Source organism: Schistocerca gregaria, chromosome 1 (genome assembly GCF_023897955.1).
Source record: "Schistocerca gregaria isolate iqSchGreg1 chromosome 1, iqSchGreg1.2, whole genome shotgun sequence".
In the NCBI taxonomy this organism is placed as follows: domain Eukaryota; kingdom Metazoa; phylum Arthropoda; class Insecta; order Orthoptera; family Acrididae; genus Schistocerca; species Schistocerca gregaria.
The window spans coordinates 143,550,282-143,574,659 of NC_064920.1; the positions used below are offsets into that span (position 1 = coordinate 143,550,282).

The 24,378-nt window shown below is 36.7% G+C and overlaps 1 protein-coding gene across 1 annotated transcript in view; it reads right to left on the minus strand.

The window, feature by feature from the left end:
* The window catches only part of LOC126335101 (uncharacterized), a 121,241-nt gene extending 97,115 nt beyond the window's left edge, over positions 1-24,126 (minus strand). Inside the window, exons 1-3 of the mRNA XM_049998081.1 lie at positions 24,100-24,126; positions 23,921-24,005; positions 6,963-7,098 (exon numbers count right to left, since the gene is read on the minus strand). Coding sequence (XP_049854038.1) covers positions 6,963-7,098; positions 23,921-24,005; positions 24,100-24,126 — 248 coding nt within the window. The remainder of the gene's footprint in view (positions 1-6,962; positions 7,099-23,920; positions 24,006-24,099) is intronic.
* Positions 24,127-24,378: the final 252 nt, after the last annotated feature.

Here is a 24,378-nt window from a genome sequence, read left to right on the forward strand (position 1 = left end):
ATTATACTCTTCCCAAAGTCAACATGTCTGGCCACAGAGGAGCATTCCTCTCAGTACCATCCAAGACTGGATCAACTGAATTGCATTCTCTACGAGGGTTTTGACTACCTCTTGTTGGGCCCTGAAATAAGGAATGTCCTATCCACTATCCTTCCCACTCCTCTGCTGCACACTGAACCTACACAATACCCTTATTCTTCACTACACAACCCATGATCCCAACCCTTTGCCTCAGGGCTCATATCCCTGTAATAGACCTAAATGCAAGACCTGTCCCATACATCCTATCACCACTTACTCAAGTCCGGTCACAAACATCATCTATCCCATCAAAGACAGGGTTACCTATGAAACCAGTCATGTGATATACAACCTAAGCTGCAACCACTGTACTGCATTTAATGTGGGCATGACAAGCAACAAGCTCTATGTCTGCATGAATGGCCACTGACAAACTGTGGCCAAGAAACAACTGCGCCACCCTGCTGCTGAGCATGCTGCCCACCTCAACATCGTTCATTTCAGTGGCTGCTTCACAGCCATTTGGATCCTTCCCACCAATACAGCATTTCTAAACTTCACAGGTGGGAAGTCTCCCTGCAGTACATCCTATATTCCTGTAATGCTCCTGCCCTCAACCTTTGCTTTCATTGTCCTTACCCATTCAGCCCCTTCCCTGTTCTCGTTTCAGCACTACACAGCTCTCTATTCCAACAATGCACCCAGTTCTCTTATTTCTCTCCTTTTCTGCTACACCCCCCCCCCCCCCCACTCCCCACTCTCCCCCCACCCTCTATCTCAACCCTCTGTCTAACCTCCTGAATGCACCAAGCTGTCCCACTCTCCACTTGATCCCTGCACACTCCCAGCCTCCTCCTTACCCCCACCTGGTTACCTCTCCCGTAATGCCCTTCTGCTCTCAGACTGACTCTAGCCACCAAAATCTGTGGTCATGTGTGTGTTAATTGCGTTTGAGTGTATGTGTTTGTATATGTTGTCTACTTTTGACAAAGGCCTTGTTAGCTGAAAGCTAACTTTCCAACAGTTTTTTTTCCCACAACTCTGGATCTCTGCTACATGGCGAATAACAATAATGCTTTTCATATATTGTTTTTGATTTTTGTTACTTCATCTTCACTTGTTGGATATAGGTATACAGAAATTTGTAGTGGATATCTTTTCTCCATTGAGGCATTCATAGAACTTGTTTTTGGAGTTGACATATCCTTTGCTAGATTTTTAAACTCACTTATGTAGTATTCATTAAAAGCTTTGGCTATAATTTCTGAGTTTCTCTATAGTGAATTTTCCCATCTGATTTCTTTGGGGCTATCTGTTTCTGAATTTATGATCATCCATACTGTTTTTGCCTTGTTTTGTGAGATTATAATGTCATGTTAAAGATCCATTTTCTTCATATATTTTATTACATTGGTGTAGATTCTATTATATTGCTTATAGTACCATTTTAAATGCAAGCAGTTATTTTTATATTCAATTGTTCTCTGCAGTTCTGTGAACTTTTTGCTTGAAACAATGATGTCCTTTGGAATCTATTTATTCTGTCTTCCTTTATTTGCTATGCATCTATTTTTGACAGGGAATGCTTGGTTAATACATTCACAATATTTGGTTCAAAAGAAGCTAAAACCTTATTCATTTCCTTTGTCACTGTGAAATTCAAAACGTGTGTAATCTTAAGTGACTTAATTGCTAAGTGACAAACACACACACACTCATGCTCAAGGGAGGACTCAAACCTCCACTGGGACCAGCCACATAGTCCATGACTGCAGCGCCATAGACCGCTTGGCCTGGGAATTTCATTCCAAGTTTCTTTTGCTAGATTGTGACTGAAGGTATTTATGTAGTTGTCATGCTTGTCTTGGTATTTAATATAGAGATTCCTGTGCTTCAAACTTTGTTCTACTGATATTATTTGTCCTTTGTGATCAGACAGTTTTCAGTTACTTTCACTTTATAATTATTGGTCTGTATTATTGTGACCATATAATCTATGGTAGAAGTACTGTTTGTAGTAATTCTGCCATAGTAATAGACTATGTTATGCAAATTGTATGAGATCAGGAGTCAGCAGAGATCATCTTTAAGTTTTGATACCTTACTTCTTGTGTAATCAATGCTGAAGTCACCACAAAGTACAACTTTATTGTTTTGTTTACAAGTGGTAGCTTTCAGAATGAGATTTTCACTCTGCAGTGGAGTATGCGCGGATATGAAACTTCCTGGCAGATTGAAACTGTGTGCCGGACTGAGACTCGAACTCGGGACCTTTACCTTTTGCGGGCAAGTGCTCTACCGACTGAGCTACCCGAGCACGACTCACACCCCACCTTCACATCCTGACTTGTGCCAGTACCTCATCTCCTACCTTCAAGCTTTATTTAACACTCAATCTAATTTAGTTAAAAATGCCTTTGGGCTACTGTTACATGAATGATAGACATTGATGATTATATATTTTGTATTTTGAGTTACAAGTTCAATTGCTGAACACTAAAAATCTTCTTCAGTACTATATTTTACTAGATCAGCTCTGGTCTTTACCATATTTGTGAGCCATTTTTTCACATGTATGCAGTTGTTCCCATTCCTGTAATGTGACGTACAAAAGTGTGATGCTACTGAATAGTGTTGTAGATTGCATAGAGATATTTTGTGTTCATGGAGCCAGTGTTCAGTGAAATGTACCACTGTTGGGCTACTGTTATCTCTCAATAGTGATTCTACACTTACAAGTTTACTTCTTAACATGCATCATTGATACATCCCTTTTGCTGTTTTCACACTGGTATTTTCATTTTGAGTTTCTCCTAACAAAGATCTGTCTTGGATTCTCAGAAGACACTTATCAAGATACAGTTTTGTTTTCATGTACAATGTATTGTGCACATTTCTTTTTTGTAGTGTTCTGATTATTTTCATGAACATAGGGTTTTGTGATATTTCTGTGTAGTGTGAGCCTTGTCTAGAGGAAACCTTCTCCTTGCTTATTCCGTTGATATTCAACCCATTGATATTAAAATGGAACCTCATCAGTCTCTCAGTTTCACAATTGAAACCATCTTGCATTTGTTAAAAGTGGAGTTATCTACAGAGGAGACAAGCATTCTGTTAAATAACTGAATACTCTTATTTATCACTGCCCATCATGGCTGTCTGTTACTGTAGTTAAAATTACATTAGTCTTATGGCAGTGTAGGGAAGGTACTCCATCTACACTGTTTACAATTCTTCTAATGTTTAAAGTGTCCTCAATTTTATTTGTTCCTGCTTCAACTATTAGTTATCATTTTTATTGAAGTCTTTGGTCAGTTTTGTTATGTTTTTTGTCACCTCAGATAATGATGCACCTGGCTTTATGATAGTTTGCACAGCATCTGAGGGGTTACTCAAAAATCATTTCTGTGAGGAGAGCATGTATAGTATGCATTTCTGCCGCTAGGCATGTATAGCGCAGCTCAGTGCCAGTTCAGTGCTGCCTATGCTGTTGACCTGGCTTTATTTCTTCATCTGCAGTGAATGTTTTTGCTAGTGCTGTTTTTTTCTTGTTTCATTTTTTATTATGGTAAGTTTAAGGTATCAAAGTGCAGCTGTGAAATTTTGTTTTCTACTTGGTAAAAATGCTGCTGAAACTGTTTTAATGTTGAAAACAGCTTACCAAGCTCAACCCAAGTGTATGAGTGTTTTTCTTGATTTAAAAATGGCGACATGTTGAATGATAAACCTCTTTCTGGACATCCAACAACTGCCAGAGTCATTCACAGTTTGTTCTCCCAGTTCAGACCGTCAATCAAACCTTTTATATGGAAGTTTTAAGAAGATCATACGACAATGTTCATCAAAAAAGAGCTGATTCATGGCAGACAGGAGACTGGTTATTCCATCATAACAACACACCTGCACACATAACCATCTCTGTTACACAGCTTTTGGCTAAAAATGGCATTGTTCCACTGCCCCACACCCCTTAATCATCTGGTCTTGCTCCATATACTTTTTTTTTTATTCCCATGTATGAAAAGGGGCATTAGAGGACACATAATTGACAGCAAAATGAAGAAGTCAAGGGAAAATCAAGAGAGGAGCTGTCAGCCATTTCTAAAGATGACTACAAAAACTATTTTGCACAGTGGAAGCACTGGTGGGACAAATGTATTCATTGTAAGGGAGAGTATTTTGAAAGGGATAAGGTTGTTTTGTAAACAATTTGAAAATATGTAGTTTTTAAAAATAATTCCAGTTTCTCTTAGAGAGGGGGGGGGGGGGGGTACCCCCTCAATCGTATCATCTAGTTCAGAGTTAAACAAATTTCATAAATACCTTCCATGACTATCCGTTAGCACAAGAACTCTTTTCTTCTTTGTCCGACATTTCTGTGGGTTCTTCTGTGAAGATGGAGCTCTATTCTGTGTGAACACAGTTTGAAATGTTTATTTTGATAGCTGCCACAGCAGCATATTACATTTGAGAACTTTCCTTTTGATTTGTTTCAACACTCTCCTTGCTATGATCAGTAATTGTATTCAGCACTAAGTGGGTTTTGTATCACTATTTCTTCATTTGGGACCCTCAAACACTATAGCAGGCTAGGCTTCATGTCCTAATGCATTTTCTGTGTGTGTTGCAGTGGTTTGTTTATGTACAGATCATAACAGTATCGGACGTGGATCACACACAACTTGTGACTGCACATGTTTAGCATCTGCAGTCAACACTTGATTTAGAGCACAATTTACATCTAGAGTTCTTTTCTTAATTCTCTCTTCTGATGAACACCACATCTTGTTGCAGAAATTTATATTTTGAACTTAGATAACAAGATCATTCTCTGGGTATTTACTGTTTATTTCTCATTCTAGCACCTTATACTTTACTTCTAGTTCTTGATATTTCGCCAACATTTTATCATATTTGATGTTGTGTTCCACTATTTCTTGTTTAGAGATGCCCTTTTGCTTTTCTGCATTTGTAGCATATTGCCCACTTTGAATTCCATAGCATGTATAACATACTTATTGTATGTCCACTGTTGTCATCATTTATGTGTTTCAGGTTTACTCTGATGAGTTTGTCATGATACCAGTATTGCAGTTGAAACATACAAAACCTCTTAAAACTTTTTTTGGGCAGATTTTACAAACACTGTGATATATCTTCATTTGAACTCCTATATCTGTATTTCCTACACTTTTACTCAGTGCCATGTTCCTATTAAATGTTAAGTAAATATACAAAATTTCCAAATTCCTTTCCACCCTTCTGGCAGAAGGGTGGAAAGGGGTGAAAAGAAAGGAATGGAGAGCTTTACGAAATGGAGAGAATTTGGAAAAGTCATCCACAATCCTGGGTCAGGGAGACTTACTGGACAGGATAAGAAGGTAACATTGTGTGATGGGTACTACACTGAATGATATTTGAAAACCTAAGAGCTTAAAGGTGGAAGATAGGGTAGACTGACAAAACATAGTGTAAGAGTTAATAAGAGCAGAAAGCTAAGAGGACTGTATGTGGTAAAGTTGGATGGCAGGGAAAATAGACATGTCAAAAAATAAAAGATATATAAAACTCAAAGGGAGTGAAGAAAAAATAGTTACTATGGAAAAATGTTGAGACCTAAGAAATTAACATAAATTAGGGCCAGATGGGAGGTGAGTACCAAGGACAAGTTGTAATGGTAGTTCCCACCTGCAGTGTTCTGAGAAACTGGTGTCTGGTGGTAGACTCTATATGGCACATGTGGTGAAAGAGCCACTGAAGTCATGAATGTCATATTGTAGAGCATTCTCTGCAATGGATCGTGTGTGTTGCAAGTATACAGTCTCTGTCTGTGCCCCTTCAGGCTAACTGATAACTTGGTGGTAGTCACATCAGTGTAAAAGGTCAAACAATATATACACAACAACCAATAATGATAGGCATTGTTTCACCACCACATGTGAAATGTTTGTACCAGCTGTTCTGTAAACACTTTTCAGCTTTTTACATTGGTATGACTACCACCATATTATCAGTTAGGATGAATGTACATAGACAGAGGATGTATACTGGCAACACACAATATTCTAATGCAGAGAACACTTTAAAACATGACTGTCATGCCCTTGGTGCCTGTTTCACCACACATGTCATTTGCATTCTTCTGCCAGACACCAGTTTCTTAGAACACCACAGGTAGTTTTCTATATATCTTATTTTCTGACATATATTTTTCACAGCCCTCCACCTCTGCCACATACAATGCAGTTAGTTTTTTGCTCTTTTTAACTCTTGCATGATGGTTTGCCAGTCTACCCCATCTTCCACCTTTAAGCTCTCAGGTTTTCAATTCTCATCTTGTGCAGTCCCCAATAAGCAGTCTTGTCTTCTTGTCCCACTAAGTATCCTTTGACCCAGCATTTTGGATGACTTTTCTGAACTCTTCCCATTTCCTAAATGTCATCAGCCTTTTCCTTCATCCCTTTCCCTTCACCTTCAGCCCTTCTGCTGGAAAGAAGAAGGAATCACTGGCTCTGAAAGCTTGCACATTTACTTAAGCTATGACTTTGCATGGTGAGTTGATATTTTATCTGTCCTGTTATATTATATTGTTCAATAAATAGATGGATCAAATGAAGAAAGCATTTAACTGTTTTTGCACATACAGTAATAAACTCCTAACAGAATGAAGAATCAAAATGGAATGAGATTAGCAAGAGTTGACCAAGATAGTGAGAAACTTCTTTACACAACATAAAATAATCTGTATAATGTAAAAAACTTTAGAAAATGTGCGAAAAAATGCTTTGCAATGACATATTAAAGCCATCAAACCATCATAAGGAAGTGTTGCAAGTACTGTCTTTGACAAAATATTGTTTAAATTTTTCCCATATTACTTTCTTCTTTCGTCTCCATATAAATGCAATGCTACTTTTATTCTGAAGATACAAAGTACTCACCCATGTCCTGATCCTGTGGCAAAATAATATTCAACTGTTGGGTGGCATTGTACTGTTCTCACTGTCCCATAATGACACTTGTACATGTAAGATAACTTCCCTTCTCTCTGATCAAAGATACCCACTTCCCCTGAACCTGTGAAAAAAATAAACAATTACAAAAAGGTAATGTGAGGCAGTATGGCTGGTACAATGTTTTGGTAGAATTTCAGTAAGTGGGCAGGTGTTCACCTTTTCTTAATGAAATATGTTAACTTTAAACAATAAAAGTAACTAATAACTAAAATTTTAGGAACATGCATTTTCAAACCACATTTAAATTCAATTATGTCACTTGCTTGTTTTCTTAGTACAATTCTTGATGGCCATTGGACAGAATCTGTAATTGTGGCCACACTCTGCAAACATTAAAGACCAAAAATTGTCATAAAATTGAAAACAGAGAAACACTTTTATCAACAGAGAAAAAATTCTGAAATGAAAATTTGGGAAAGGAATTGACAACAGAAATGAAATATGTTTTGGTGTAAGCACACGAAGTCAGAAAATAAGGTTGGAATTTTAATTCTGCTAACTGTAATTTTTAGGAAAATAAAATATTGAGTAGTTACAAGAAGGTGCTCCACAAACCTCATCAAATAATATTATGGAGGATTTAATTTTACCTCATTTTTTTCCAAAATATTCTGATGCCAGATGCATTTTACTCAGTCATGATATACATTTCTAACTTACCAGGATCTTTTGAAGCACTTGGCTTAACTATTAACCACTCCCTCTCTTCTCTCCCTCTCTCTCTCTCTCTCTCTCTCTCTCTCTCTCTCTCTCTCTCTCTCTCTCTCTCTCTCTCTCATTTTCTACCTTTGTTAACATGTTATGTCCCAGGTATAACCACAGTATTTAAACATGTAGAGTCTGTCAGGTGATAGAATGCAACAATTTAGTTGTGCTTAAATTAACAAAAATTGTGCTACAGAAGCAAATGCTGAATACCTCTAATATTAATGCTCTTAAAGACAAACTAGTGAATGAGAAATGGGATTCTGTGTACCAGGTAAAACGGTCGGATGAGAAATGGAATGAATTCTACTCAACCCTACTGCATCATTATGAATATCGTTGTCCCATCAGAGAAATCCAGAAGGTAGTTAAACACTTTTAAAATGGAAGTAATCCTAGACTAAAACTCCCAACAAATCTGATTATGCTCAGGCAGCAAGTACATGATCTAAACCAGCTTTATAAAGCTACTACTATGCAGGTTTTCAAGGAAAAATACAATAGGCCTAAGCAAACTTTAAAAACCGAAATTGTTAACCTAAGGAAGCAGATTAAGAGCAAAACAATAGAACAGTCTGACAACATAAGCAAAGCATCTTGGAAACTGATTGACAAATACCAAAAAGGTCCCAACAAGATGAACATGGAACCACTCAGCATAAGACATGATGGTAACATTATATAAGACCCATTTACTATATGTTATATTTTTAATAACTACTACATTTCTGATTAACAACGAACCCATATTACAGATTCACAGGTAGAGACCCGATGCCATTTCACCCAGTGTACCGAATTTGAATTTGTGGTAGTGAATGATCAGGAGGTTCGCAGGGAAATATAGATGCTAAAGAAAAAATTTTCATCTGGATGGGATGTTGTATCCAGTGTAATTACTAGAGTGTGCTTAAAATAAATCTCTAAACCTCTTACTCACCTGATTAATTGCAGCATTAGAGAAAACATGTATTCAACTGTTCTAACAATGAGTGTAGTGAAACGAGTGTATAAAAAGGGAAGTAAGGAAAATGTCTCCAACTATAGACCAATACCATTAATTCCCACTTTTAGTTATATATTTGAAAGCATTATCCCTTCTCAACTAAGTGCCTTTTTCACGAAACATAAACTGCTTGTAGATTCACAGCATGGCTTCAGAAAAGAGCTAAGTACAACCACAGCAGTTACACAGTTCATCCATGAAGTTTACTGTCTGTTGGACCAGAAGATGCAAACTGCAGGTATATTTTTGGAACTGACAAGAGCATTTGATACGGTAAACCATAGGGCACTTCTTAAAAAGCTAAAAATCTTATAGTATTGAGGATCAAGCCATGAATCTTTTAACCACATACCTGCTGAATCATAAGCGAAGCACTATATTGTCATACAAACTAGATAATAAAATCATGAACTCCCAGACCACCAGTGAACCTGTATTACAAGGCGTACCACAGGACTCAATCCTTGGACCCTTTCTGTTCCTTATTTATATTAATGACATTGAACAACCCATTAACTCCCATATTGTAAGCTATACACATGACACATCAGTCTTATTCTATGGGAGTGAATCTAATGAGCTAGAATCTCTTGCTACTAGTGGTGTAGCAGAAGTAACAAAATACTACAACGATCAGGGACTCAAGGTGAATGTCACCATATCTCAACTACTGACATTTAAAACAGGCAGTTCTCACCACAACAATATGAATAGTGTGTGTAATATCTCTGCAACAGAAAATGGTAACTATAAATTCCTGGGTGTGTATGTTGATGAAAATTTGCGGTGGACATAACACATTAATTTCGTATGCGGAAAAGTCAGTAGTTTGTGTCTGTGTATGTGCGGATGGATATGTGTGTGTGTGTGCGAGTGTACACCTGTCCTTTTTTTTTTCCTCTAAGGGAAGTCTTTCCGCTCCCGGGATTGGAATGACTCCTTACCCTCTCCCTTAAAACCCACACCCTTTCATTTTTCCCTCTCCTTCCTTCCTTCCTGACGAAGCAACTGCCAGTTGCGAAAGCTCGTAATTTTGTGTGTGTGTTTGTGTGTTTTGTTCATGTGCCTGTCTGCCGGCGCTTTCCCGCTTGGTAAGTCTTGGAATCTTTATTTTTAATATAAAGTCAGTAGTTCCATATATTTCCTCAGCCAGCTCACAAAAATAGTTCCTAGCCAAGCACTGAAATTAGTATATTATGGAGCACTTTACCCCTTTCTCAGTTATGGAATTGAACTGTGGGTCTGTGCAGCTGGTGTACATTTAAAAAGAATACTACTACTACAGAAAAGAGCAATAAGACATATATATGGGATGGGACATAGAGATTCATGTCATGAAGTGTTTGTGCAGCACAAATATCTGACAATATATTCTCTGTACATCTTCAAAATAGTTGTATTCTTTGTAAGTCAACCAACAGAAGCTATCAAGGGCAGTGATGTGCATGATCACAACACTAGAACAAAGTGTAACTATTTCCGTAACAGAACAAGCATATCAGTTGTAATGTGTTAAATGTAAAAAATAGACATAATAAGCAACAGCTACAGAATAAAATGTATTTTATAAGTGTAAGTATTTTATAAGTGTAAATTTAACCATAGTATTAAGTCTGATGTTTGCAAAAGCCATCATTTTGATGGCTCCACACAAAGAAAATGTAAATAAATAAAAAATAAATAAATGGTAACCACAATAAATCAAAAGCAAATGACTGTCTATGTCAACCACAAACAGGAACTTAAGAGTTACAAGAGTAATGTATGAAGAACATAATTGATTAGTCCAGTATCTGAGAGTGAACTGTAGTAGTTATAGTGTGTTGGCACAACTGTATTACCTAATGTGTGTGCCTTCATTCCAGTAGTACTATACGGATATTCTGAGCATTCATTTTCATTCAAGTCATTCATTCACCATGTTTTGTAGAACTCATCAAGGAGAAGAACCTTTGATGATGTGGAACGAGTCAGGGTATACATTTTTATACTACTGAATGTTATTACTGGGTCAAAAAATCCTGTACAAGTGTCTTAATTTTTATTAAGCTTTGCCTCCATTATAAAGCAGAAGCAGAACTGCCTCTCCAATGCCATTAACTTTCACAAAGTCAAACTGACTGTCATCTAATAAATCCTTCATTTTCTTTTCCCTTCTTCTGTATGTTATTCCTGGCAGCAACTTTGATGCAAGACCTGTTAAACTGAATTGTGACAGTTCTTGAATTTATGTATTCTTGTCATCTTCAGGATTGTGTTGATGATATTTTCCCAGTAGTCTGAAGGTATGTCTTCTAACTCTGATTCTAAATTCCTGTTGATCCTTAACACTAAGAAATCTACATCTACATACATACTGTACATACCACTGTGAAGCAGTCCCAAAGATACTTACCATTGTACCTTATCTTAGGGTTTCTTCCCATTTCAGTCTTGTATGGAGTGCAGGAAGCATTACTGCTTAAATGCACTGTATGCATTGCAATTAGTTTAATCTTAGTTAGTTTCAAAGTTCCAGTTAGTTTCAATTTCCATAGATCATTTACATGATTAATTATGATGATGTGGAATGAATCATTGTAAATATGCATCACAAATTAATTTTTAAATGTGGCTGCATACTGAACATTTATGAAGGTTATTTCTTTCTTTTTTTTTATCTTGCATTGTGAATTAGTCATTCTTAGCCACAACCTTTTACACAGTACAGTAATAGAAATTCTTCTACATAATAGAAAGAGTTGCCAAGGAGAAACAGTTTTACTTTGTTTCCAAATTTTACTTTACTCTGCCAGATGTTTTTATATCCCTGCATAAGTTCTCAAATTTTTTTGTTGCAGTGTTGAGCACCACTTTTTGTGCTATAGATTACATTGATGTGGAGAAATGAATGTCATTTTCTTTCTGGTATTGTAATTATGTACATCATTATTCGTTCTGAACTGCAATGTATTACGCTCTCTATGGGAGCAATATGTACGGGGCTGAAGTATATTTTGACATTCTTCACTGAAAACTGGCTCTTGTAACTGTGCAAGAAGGCTTTCATGGGTTACGACCTCTATCTTCAAGAGTCTGTCAATTCAAATATTTCATCATTTCTTTGACACTCTCCTGTGATTCAAACAAACAGCCCTTCTTTGAATATGTTCAATATCCCCTTACACACTTGAGCAGTATTCTAAGATGTTTGTGCAGGTGCTCCTTTATATACTGACTTCATTTAACCATTATCCTATCAATACTCCAAAGTGTTCTGCCTGCTTTACCCACAATTGACCCTTCATGTTTTTCTTTGTATTTCATATGGATACAAATCCTCTATTTGTATGAGTTGGCTAATTCCAGTTGCCATTCATTCATATTGTAGTCACAGAATACTACTGTTCTGTGTTTTACACAGTGTACAATTTTGTGTGTCTGTGTGCTTAAAGAATGGCACTCTATATTCTCCCTAATGGTATTTTCAGTTAATAACAAGAGTTAACTTAGGATGAACTCAGCACTTCACAGCCACAATAGTAGAAGTAGAAATAATTTTTATAAAGACCATGCATCACTCTCCAGTGTTCATAATGGAGTTTTAGATACAGGTGCAAACATCTACAAATTGTTACCAGCAGGCATCTGGCAGGAAACTGAATATCCTCAAATATTAAAAAAGTAAGAGATTACGCTTTTTGCAACACTTCTACAATTTACCAAAGTACTTGGACTCAGGAATGAGAATTCAGTGCAGTGTAATAAGTTTTTGGAAATATAACTGAATAGATCAAATTATATTTGCTGTGAGGTATTAGGAGAAAACATATATAGGGTAATTAAATATCCAAAGTTTCTGAAAACTATCCAATAACATAACATTTGTAATAGATAGATGGACAGCTGATACTGGTTACTATAAAGTTGTGTAAACACTTTGTTTGAAATATTAGGTAATGACAGTATCTGAATAGTATAGGAGGAGGAGCTGTGGTTGTGTGTGTGTTTTTTTTTTTTTTTTTTTTTTTTTTAATAGCGTTTCTCATACAAACAAAGATTAAGTAATTACCATAGGTATCCATTTAAGTAGATACACTAGTCATAATTTCTGGTTAGTATACTTTTCAGAAGCAGCACTGTTTCTGCCTCATAATTTGTAACTTAACTCATTTCACATCCCTGAATGCTCTTCTTCGTAATGGGATTTACAGAACATGATATGTGAATGAATGAATCAATCAAGCAATCAAGTTACCAATCTTTGTGTCACTTTGTAATCTTATGAAGTTTGGACTGGATTTTTGCCCAGCTATTTACTTCATTATAGATAACTGTATTATATCCAAAAATCTGAAGTTACAATTGATATTGTCTGCCAGATCATTAATATACAAAATGAGAGGCAAGGGTCCCAGAAACAATTCGCTGAGGCATGACTGAAATTACTTCTACTACCTTCAGTGACTCTCCTGCCTATCAAGAAATTCTCAATCTGATCACAAATTTTGTTCAATATCACATATGAATGTACTTTTGGTAATAAACATTAGTGTCACATTGAGTCAATCACTTTTTGGAAGTCAAGCTATACAAGGCAACTCTAAGTATAGTAATTACAAATGATTATAGCTGTTTGATACACATTGATAGATTGATGAGAATTACAAAATTACAATTGGATCTTTGAACTGATTTCAAAGTGGTGCACAGATTAGCAACTTACTTTAAATGTTCAGAAACATAAAATTGGCACTTCACAAAATATCAAATTGTAGTATTGTATAACTACAACATGTACCAGTCATAAATGGAGTAAGTCAAATCACATAAATAGCTAGGTGTCACAATTTTTAGGGCTATGAACGGACAGGCAGGTTCATTAGAAGATTAGTGTAAAGTACTTTCAGTGGAAGACTGCTAGGGGAGTGCAATTAGTCCAGAAAGGAGATTGCTTACACAGCCCTTGCGCAACACATTTTAGAATGTGGCTCAAATGTGTGAGACCTGCACCAAGTATGATTAATTAATGGGATATTGAATTAATACGAAAAAGGCCAGCACAAATAGTCAGAGGTGTGTTTGACCCATGGAAGAGTGTCGCAGAGATGCTGTAGACACTAAATTAACAGATACTTGAAGATAGATGTAAAGTTTCTCAAGAAAGAACCGGTTACAGTGATGAATGTGGGGATTGCAAGGAAAAACTTACATTAACTACATGTGCATAGGGACATTTAAACTGTAATTCTACCAAAAATCCATATGTTAATGGAGTGGTAAGAAGCCCTAATAAGTGGTACAATGGGAATTATCTTCTGTCATCCACTTCACAGTCGTGGTTGTAGTTGTAAAAACTAAGAAAGAATTTTCATTTACATACTTGATATTTGTTTTAATAACTCACCCTGGTCACAAGGTGGATAACATCTTGTTCATGATGATCCATTTCATGTCAAATATTCTGAAGTACATGTGGAGTCAACAATCAAACACATTAGAAATGCTCATTTTGAGTTCTGGAATTGTTTTTAACAAAGGAGGCTCCTACACTAGATCTTTCACATAACCCCCAATAAGAAATTTGTAAGTGTCAGGTCCAGAGATTTAAATGGCCAAGAGATTAATACAATATCATCATGTCCAGTAGGACAAATCCAATGATTTGGAAGATATTGACTTTAAATTATGCATAATGATTGGATTTTGAACTTTCTTTAACACTGTTTGTAGCTCTTACTGAAATAACACTTTGCATGAAACAGCTAAAGCTGTCTGTAATTGCTATGTTCATTTTGAGCTGCCCTGTACTGGGTTAATCTTTCTGCAGTTATGAAGTACTGCATCCACCCAATTTCCTTGATCCAAGGCTTTCAGGATGTCATGTGAGAAAACTGAGAGTTTGTAAGAGATCATTCTGATCAAAATACCTCACTATGTTTGTTTTAAGAATATGTTCTAGGATGTCACAACAGATCAACTTCAATGAGATTGGTTAGTAGCTTCGTATATCACATCTGCTACCCTTTCTGTAGATGGGGTTTGCTTCCACTTGCTTATTTTGTTCAAGGAATCTATGGTACATTATAAACTGGGAGGTAATACAGATATAAATTATGTATAGAATATGACAGGGATACCACTGGACCTTAGGTCCTTGTTTAATGTTATGATTTCAGCTTTTCTCAGTTGCAATGACAGTGATATGTGTACCACTCACCTTTGCAGTGGTATAAGAATTAAATTGGGGCAGTAATTCTCTATCATCTCTGCAAATAAACACTTGAAAATGGAGTTCAATATATCTCCTTTTGTTTTGCTACCCTCAACTAATGTTTGGTTACATGATTAGTGATGAACATAGAAAATGGTCATAAATACATTAAATATATAGGTATCTAGCGGAGTGATTTAAAGGGAAACAACCACATATAACTAGTAGTATGAACAGAAGAAGCCAGAACAAGATTCATCAGAAGTTCAACCTAAAACAAAAAAACTATGCACCACAAAGGAATTATCAGAATGGGCCAGAAACCAGTAGATGTGATGTACATGTACAGACAAACAATTTTGATTTCAGAAAAAAATGGGTGATATATTTGAGAGAATTGAGCAAGTCAATAACACATTGGTCCACCTTTGACCCATATGCAAGTAGTTATTTGGCTTAGCATTGATTGATAGAGTTATTGGATATCCACCTAAAGAATATTGTGACAAATTCTGTCTAACCAGTGAGTTTGTCAAAATTCTGAGGTGGTGAGAAGGCCCTGCCATAATGCTCCAAACATTCTCAAGTGGGAACAAATTCAGTGAAATTGATGGCCAAGATAGGATTTGGTGAGCATGAATACAAGCAGCAGAAACTCTCGCCATGTGCAGGCAGGCATTATGTTGCTGAAATGTAAGCCTAGGAAAATTTGGAAATTTGTGGTAAGGTCTTATGGGACCAAACTGCTGAGGTCATCAGTCCCTAAGGTTACCCACTACTTAATCTAACTGAAACTAACTTATGCTAAGGACAATATACACACCCATGCCTGAGGGAGGGCTCAAATCTCTGACAGGGGGAGCCACATGTACTGTGACAAGGCACCCTAAACCACGCGGCTACATCGCATGGCTGTAAGCCTAGGATAGCATGCCATGAAGGGCAACAAAAAGAGGCATAGGATATCATCAATGTACCACTGTGCCGCAAGTGCACCACAGATGACAACCAAATGGTTGCTGTCATGAAATGAAATGGCATCACAGACCATAACTCCTCTTTGTCAGGCCATATGGCAGGTGTGAGACAGGTCAGTACCCCACCACCATGGTCTGCAACATCTTTAGACATGTCTTCCATGGTCATCAGGGCTCCATTCAAAGCAGAACTCATCACTGAAGACAATTCTGCTTCCAGGCTGAATGTGCCTGACACCACTGCAAAAGGGCTCATTGGTGGACAGTTGTCAATATTAGTCAGCACAAGGGACACTGTGAGCACAGCCTCCTTTCTGTGAGCTGCCTATCAATGGTCTTTGTGGTCGCTGAAGCTTTAGAAGCACATGAGACTTATGATAAAGATGAATCTGGAGCTCTGGGTTCCTCTCTGATGGTTGCTAGGTACTCATGTTCTGGTGGATCCCTAATTCAATCATTCCCTTGTTGATGCTATGATCTGTGATCAACCATGGTTCATGATTCCTGCCAACAATGTTGAATAATGGCATTGCTCCTATATAAACATTGAGCAATTTGCCAGTTACTTCAACTGGTTCTTTGAGCTCCAGCCTCCAGCTACACCTCCTCTCTCAACTGCTGGCAGGTTTATATACTGTTCAGCGTCTGTCTACCCAACAAAGAAATAAAGGGTAGAAATAATAGAGGAGATCGAGATGACCTAAAGAGGAACTGTGTGTTTCATTAGAGGTCAGTTACTATGCTCAGAAGCATCAAGAAAATGCTCACCCAATTCGAATGGTAGATACTATAAGAGCATAATGGGAAGATATTTTCTGTCAATACACCAAGAGTGAGTCAACTTATCAAGGATGTAGGAAATGACCCACAGCCAGGTTTGCACAATAAAGGGCAGGGGGAGGGGGGGGGGGGGGAGGGGGGAAGGAACTGGTAAAATTGGTAAAATATAACAGGCATTGATGTCACTTGGGATATGTTGATAGCATTTTAAAAATGTTTTGTTGAATTATGGAAGCAGTCCTTCGAATGATAGTTAAATGGATTTCAGTACCAATAGCTCACAGATGTATAACACAATGGGTTGGTATATGTGGAGCACCAAGATATGGTCACCTCTGTTGGACAGTGACTCAAATGCTCTAACATGCAAATTCCTGAATTAGCTAACATCAATAAAATTATGTACCAATAGAGAAATTGTGTAAAAAATAACGCAAGAAAAAAATTAACAGTGTAAATTTTTTGGTATAATATTTTTAAAGGTAATTGATGTTTCTTCAAGATTAGTGACATGCAGTCTTTTCTATGTGAGAAAGGAATTAATATTAAAGATTCAATTAAAAGTAATTTTATCTATCATTCTGCTACTTGTCAGTTATGATTCACTGCTGAAAAAGATACTGCAGAAGCAACATGGCTCTGTAAACTATTTCTTTACTACAAAGAGAAGTCCTCAGGAAATAATTCAAGACATTGAGAGTGCACAGTTTTTACCTTTCAAATGTGATATAATGCAAGAAATTACTAAATTAATGAATTAAGTTAAGTCCTTTGTCATATTAATGTTACAACCACGAAAAATGGGTATCTCTAGAACAGTGGGAATGGGTCACTTGATCACTAATGATACGAATTAAAAATCTACAACACAATTAAAGATAGACCTAAATTTCTTCCATTCACCCACTCAAAAAATGTGACTTGTTTCCAAAATTCCTAACATTTCTCCACGTATTTCACCTGTTTGTTTTGAAATATTCAAATTAAAATTTGAGCATTGGTACTGTCCATATATATGCTTACTGCAGGCAGCTTTTTTAAACTGCACACAGATGTCACTGGTATTGTTCAATTGGTGCATTCCAGGTTGACACTTATTTTGCTCTAATGATTGACCAATACTACAATTTCTTCTTCTTTTCATTAGCTTTCCTGCTTCTGTCACACTCTTTGTTGTTTTCGTAAATAAAATAGAAAGAAACTTCCACATGGGAAAAATATATTAAAAACAAAGATTCCAAGACTTACCAAGCAGGAAAGCGTCGGCAGACAGGCACATGAACAAAACACACAAACACACACACAGAATTACTAGCTTTCGCAACCGATGGTTGCTTCTTCAGGAAGGAGAGAGAAAGACTAAAGGATGTGGGTTTTAAGGGAGAGGGTAAGGAGTCATTCCAATCCCGGGAGCGGAAAGACTTCCCTTAGGGGAAAAAAAGGACAGGTGTACACTCGCGCACACACACACACACACATATCCATCCGCACATACACAGACAGAAGCAGACATATTGCATATTGAAATATGCATATTGAAATATGTCTGCTTCTGTCTGTGTATGTGCGGATGGATGTGTGTGTGTGTGTGTGTGTGTGCAAGTGTACACCTGTCCTTTTTTTCCCCTAAGGGAAGTCTTTCCGCTCCCGGGATTGGAATGACTCCTTACCCTCTCCCTTAAAACCCACATCCTTTCGTCTTTCCCTCTCCTTCCTGAAGAAGCAACCATCGGTTGCGAAAGCTAGTAATTCTGTGTGTGTGTTTGTGTGTTTTGTTCATGTGCCTGTCTGCCGGCGCTTTCCCGCTTGGTAAGTCTTGGAATCTTTGTTTTTAATATATCTTTGTTGTTTTCCTATCACAAGTTCGTTTACTAGCTGAAAAATTAACTTCCCTTCAGATTATTTTTAGTTATGTGATTGCAGATGATTCACCCGTTTATTGCTCCAGTGTCTAGGATATTGTATAAAAGACATGTATTGGCCATCTCCTGTAAGCAAAACTAGTTGAACATTTATGAATAATTTCATTTATGATGTCCATGCCATACTTTGTAGCATTTCTGGTGTCTTCTTTCCTTCTTCACTCACTGCTGCTTTAGAATGTTGTGTGCTGGGAATAATGACAATCTTATCATTCTTCCCTTGTAACACTGTAATAGTGCAGTCAGGCTTATCAGTCAGCCTCAAAATGAAGGGGAATGTACGTCATAATTCCTGTTCTTCACACAGTGGGACAGTTTCAATAAAATTTTGTTTATTGTTGCCACTAACAGCATTTCCTTTTCTTGAAGCTTTTTGGCAAGCTGAAGGAATGTGAAAGGGTTGTCTGTTGTCACATTCCTTCCTTGATTTAAAAACTGCTCCATGAGCCAAAGAATGACATACTCACTCAATGGCTGATTGTCTGGTCGGACCTTTTCCTTGCCAAGGTGCAGGAAGTCACAGCAAATGTAATTGAATTCCACATCTGTGGCTATCACAAATTTGAGTCTGTATTTGTCAGGTTTATTTGACATAAACTGAGTGAACCTGCACATTGTCTTGTTTGGGAGTAACTGCTAACCAGCTGTTAATATTTTTACCAGGGCAGAAAAAAGGACGTGTTTCCTATTTCAGCAACACGAGTGAAGTTGTCAGCAGGAACTCATCGAGTTCAGGATGACTTCTCATCAAAGTGGAGGAACCTGCTGAATTCACATAATCTGTCTGTTATCATTTTATCCTTGATAAAATTAAACCCCAAAGAACATGAGAAAGAGTCACCTAAGGAAATATGTTTAGCACAAAATGCACCTCTGGTGTGTATGATACTAATCACTGCCTCTAATTCCTCCAATGATATAGCCGAAGTGGTGTTTTTTATTTCATTTCAAGAATTTTATTGCATAAGTTTTGTATTATCTGTATCAATCATTTATCAAAAAAGAAATTGGAAGGAACTAATGACAGAGTCACCCACTCAGCGGCAGGAAAATGCAGTGGATCCTCCTGTCTCCTTGGCGATGTTCAAAGCAGTCCTTCTTTGATGTGACAGCATATTACTGTCCTTCAGTTCTGTTCCATCTCTTGCTGTCATCTTCACTGTTTCACCAGTTGACTCCTAAAAATTGTGGGGAAAAATTCTGATGTGGCACCATCTACTGATGGTAACACATCCTATATTCATCATCAGTTACCTCTGGAAGAAGCTTCATTTCTGAATCTGATAATGAATTATGTGATTCAATATCTCACTTCTACAGAACTCACTTACTTTTAGTAAGTGAATGATGATGTGACACAATTGAAAATGTCACTTAGATGAAAAAGAAACACAGACACACACAAACACACACACTCACACAGACACACACAAACACACACACACACACACGCACACACACACACACACACACACACACACACACACACACACACACACACACACACACACATATTATGGGGTGTAATTGAAAATGCCACTTAGACAATAAGAGAATCACACACACATCCTCTCTCTCTCTCTCTCTCTCTCTCTCTCTCTCTCTCTCTCTTTCTTCATTTGTAATGAGGCGAGTAGCAACAGCAACATATGAATTATGACTGAAAAATTATATCAGAATGTCCAATGTGGAAACCTTTCTGACCATGTGTTCATCATATTATTGGAAGAAGCTTTTAATCAAAACAAAGTGCAATGCAGGCATAAAGCTGCGTTGATCATTTAGTTTCTTCTGCTAAGTTTAAGGTTAGCTCTCATGATAACTCAAACACCATACAACTGAATGTAAAGAATGAAAGGGACTAGATATGAGCACATGTCGTCAAGTCTGTGACAGAGGATTTGTCGTAAATGGCATATACAATGTGTGTGAAAAAGGAATCAGGAGATCAGCACCTCATACCTGTTTCATTCATTGTCCAAGTACAACGATGAATTTAGTCCTTAAAACTGCTGCAGATGCTAATTAAAAAACAAACCAGTTGTTCAAAATAGATGAGAACATTTACATTTTTTTCTTTCCATTTTTGCCACAGTACACCATGGTAGCATGATTTAAAAACTTATTCTGAATGCACTTCTTAGCTAAATTTAAATCAATAAATGCAGTGTTTCGAGCTAAAAGTAATCTATGTACTTAAAGAAAGATTCATTGGTGTTCTTAAGGGTTTGGCGAATGTAACTGTTACAAGTAACAAATTTATATAATGAACTTCAACAACAGGTCTTAAAATAAAAATTAAATCTTAGTGCATTTTTACCCTTCCAAGAAATCACTGCAAAGTACAAGAAAAAATATGTGTAGTATCTAAGAAAATTGAATCAGAGTACAGACTTCGTGAGTGCATATGAACTCTTAGGAACAGCATCTGAAATAACAAGTGTCAAGCATTATTCAGTTAATTGCTGACAAAGCTATCCATGTTTGTGAAAGAGTGTAAATTTTCTTTAGAAAAAGTAACACCTTTACAAGCATGAGAGACTTACAGAATTAGTAATTAGATTCAGAGTTGCTCTTTTTTTACTTAGTGACTGACAAAGTTTCAGACTGAAGAAAAACACATATAGAGTAATATGATATTTGTTTGAATCTATTGCTTTTGATGAAAACTTTAAAAATTAAGTATTTACATTTCCAATAACAAGTACAAATATCAAAACTACAACACATAGTTGGGTTATTATTAGTAAAATATAACCTACTGATATTGAAAATATAATGTATGAGTGGCATTCTATAAGTATCCCCACCCTTTTGACTACATAACCAAACCAACATAATCAACATAATCTCTGTTCAATACACCACATTATTGGAGGGGGGCGGGGGGGTCTCTACGTCCATACGATATCACTCTACTGGTCAATGTCAAAGCCAACATCTTGCTGCATCAATAACATACCCGGTATCCAAATACTGCTTTCTGCTAATGAAGATCATTAGGCGAAACATGTGGTCCTTTACTGTTCTTTATGGTCTTTTGTTAGGCAGCAAGGAGCCCACTGAGCGTATGCCTCTGACTAGCCCAACTGATCGACAGGTTTGTAACTGCTACCAACAGAGGTGTCTTATTTGTGCACTGAGGAGTTTGATTGTGATCCATCAATCAGCTTGAATGAGAGTTCCAACGCTGCAGGGGCCACAGCTGTGTGCAACTGGCTGGCACATAGGAGATCAGAAAGGTTTACGTGAGCTTCTCACAAGGATGCACTACCAGGTCTCTCTAGACATTTTACAAGCACCTATGAATATCTGAGATGCTCTGGTTTTCCACCTACAGAAGCTTAAAGACAGTTCTCTGCATGGAATGCACCTCCATTATAGACACCATTTTGAGGGCTACATAAAGCTCTGCCACCTACCAGAACTTCTTGAAACACTAGGGACTGAAGCAAGGATATTGCAGTGTCCCACAACAAACTCGCCAGGAAAAAAAGTGTTGTGCCAGGAAAAAAGTGTTGTGCTACTTATTGAACAGCCCTTGTACTAGATGGACAAAAAAATCTACTCATCAAGTTGTGGTAGGAGAACACACATATAAAGATATAGAACTTTACAAGTTTTTGGAGTCAGTGACTCTGAAAGCTTGTAGATTTCTGCACCTTTATATGTGTGCTCTCCTGGCACTGAGATGCATGGCCATAATGATGTGTGTCTTTGGCTGCTGAAATGCTGAGTGATACTTTTACAAGCTACAAATAATAAAATGTTCCTTATGTTCAAATGAGCCAGAAACAGTTGTCTGGATTGGCAATATTATTGATATAAAATGAAATAACATGAAATATTGATTTTTCTGGGCTAATAGACCATTTTGCACATACAGTGAAAAAAATAATTTAAGTAAGAAAGAAAAAATGTTTTAACCATATAAATTTCAACAGCAGTTTATATTTTAATTTAGATATTCACATTTTTGTACTTTTTTAAAAAAAATAATTATTTTCATTGCAGTTCTTTCTCAGGGGTTGTTTTATTTTCATGTTGTTATTCAGTGTTGAAATTAATTAATTTTTACAGTTTTACACTGTAGTAGAGAAGGTTATTTAATCAGCAAAATACATATTTTCCTAAACACATTTTGTTTCTGTATCACATTTAACTAAATTTTACCTGGAGTACTACGCAATGCTTGTTATATGTAACAGTTTAGGAACAGCTGTTAAGTATTGATGTAAGAGAGAAAATATGGTCAATGTTTTATTTGTTTTCACATAAGTGTGAAAGACAAAACACAAGGAGAGTTCTTTGGGTGAGAAAACAGTACCTGAGTGTGGATACGGGGGCAGCATTCTGGTTGTAAGAGACAAAGAATGGTGCCCAATTTTCTGAGTTGGGTGAAATGAAGGGAGAAGGTGTGATGGAGGGGGTAGGGGCCCCACTTTGGGTACTCACCCTGGGGCCACAATGATCATAGCTTCATAGCTACACCCCTGCAAATGAAACATTATTTCGTCCCACATAAATCCTGTTGAAGAACTGTGTAGCAAAAATCAGAGAAACTTGAGCTCATATGTTGAGTTACTGAGAGACATTATCTGAATCACCATTTATGAATGGAAAACGAATAGGGGAAATGAAAGAGGGACGTGTATTTATTTATTTATTTAACAAAGAACACAGTTCACAGATGTGGTTTTATACACGAGAGAAGAACAGAGGGATTTATTTCACTGCTAAACAAACAAAGGAACATACAAAAGATAGTAACAAAGTCTGAAGATAAAAAAAAACTGTTCATAACTTATGTAGCTATTGTGAAATCCAATTGAGAAATTATAAAATTGTTGTCTACCATATCACAAGTAACTAAGGAGATCAGAATTAGCATTAATATTTAAATGCTTAACTGCCTAGCAAAAAGTATGGAAAACAACAGAAAGACATTTTTCATTCCAGGAAAATGTGGACTAGAAAAAAAATTCTCTTTCTTCTTCTGTAATTGAGAGATGATCTATTTAACAAAATGTTGGTAATACAAAATCCCAGTGACAGTAGAAGAAGAAACATTTATAAATGAAAAGTACAAAAAGTGTATATTCTCAGTCCTTATTAATTCAGTTGCCTCTTCAACTTACAATTGGTGATGGTGATATGTATAGATTGCTTGGTAACTAAATATATTTTATCTGGTATTAAAATTTAGAAATTGTATAGCACATTCTCATGTGACTCACTAAGCAGTTGCAAGTGGTATTAAAACATACATGCTACAAATAAAACAAATGATTAACACATACCATGAGCAATCAACATCACCTCCCTACTCATTTCTGCATGCCAGTATGTGTGATATCCAAACATATTTTCATCACTTGCATAAATCTGCAATAAAGAGTGCAATTTTTATTATCAACACATTTTATGAACAATTTGTACATTACTCCAGAGACAGGTAGTCTCCTATTTTATTCACTACAGAAACATTAATTTTTGTACCACTCATGAATAACCTGATGGTAGCCAAATGTAACACTGACAATAAATGTCTGGAGCCTGTCACATTGTGAATTACATAAAATGGATCAGTGTGTAAAGGAACGAATTCATGAAATCCACAGCAGGTATGGCATATTGTAGGCTTACAGTACAAAGAGAGGGTTCTAGCAAAGTGTAGTGCATCATTTAGATCATAAGAGAGTCTAGTGCAACCTATTCTAGATTTAGTATTTGCTCAGACATGACAACCACTACACTA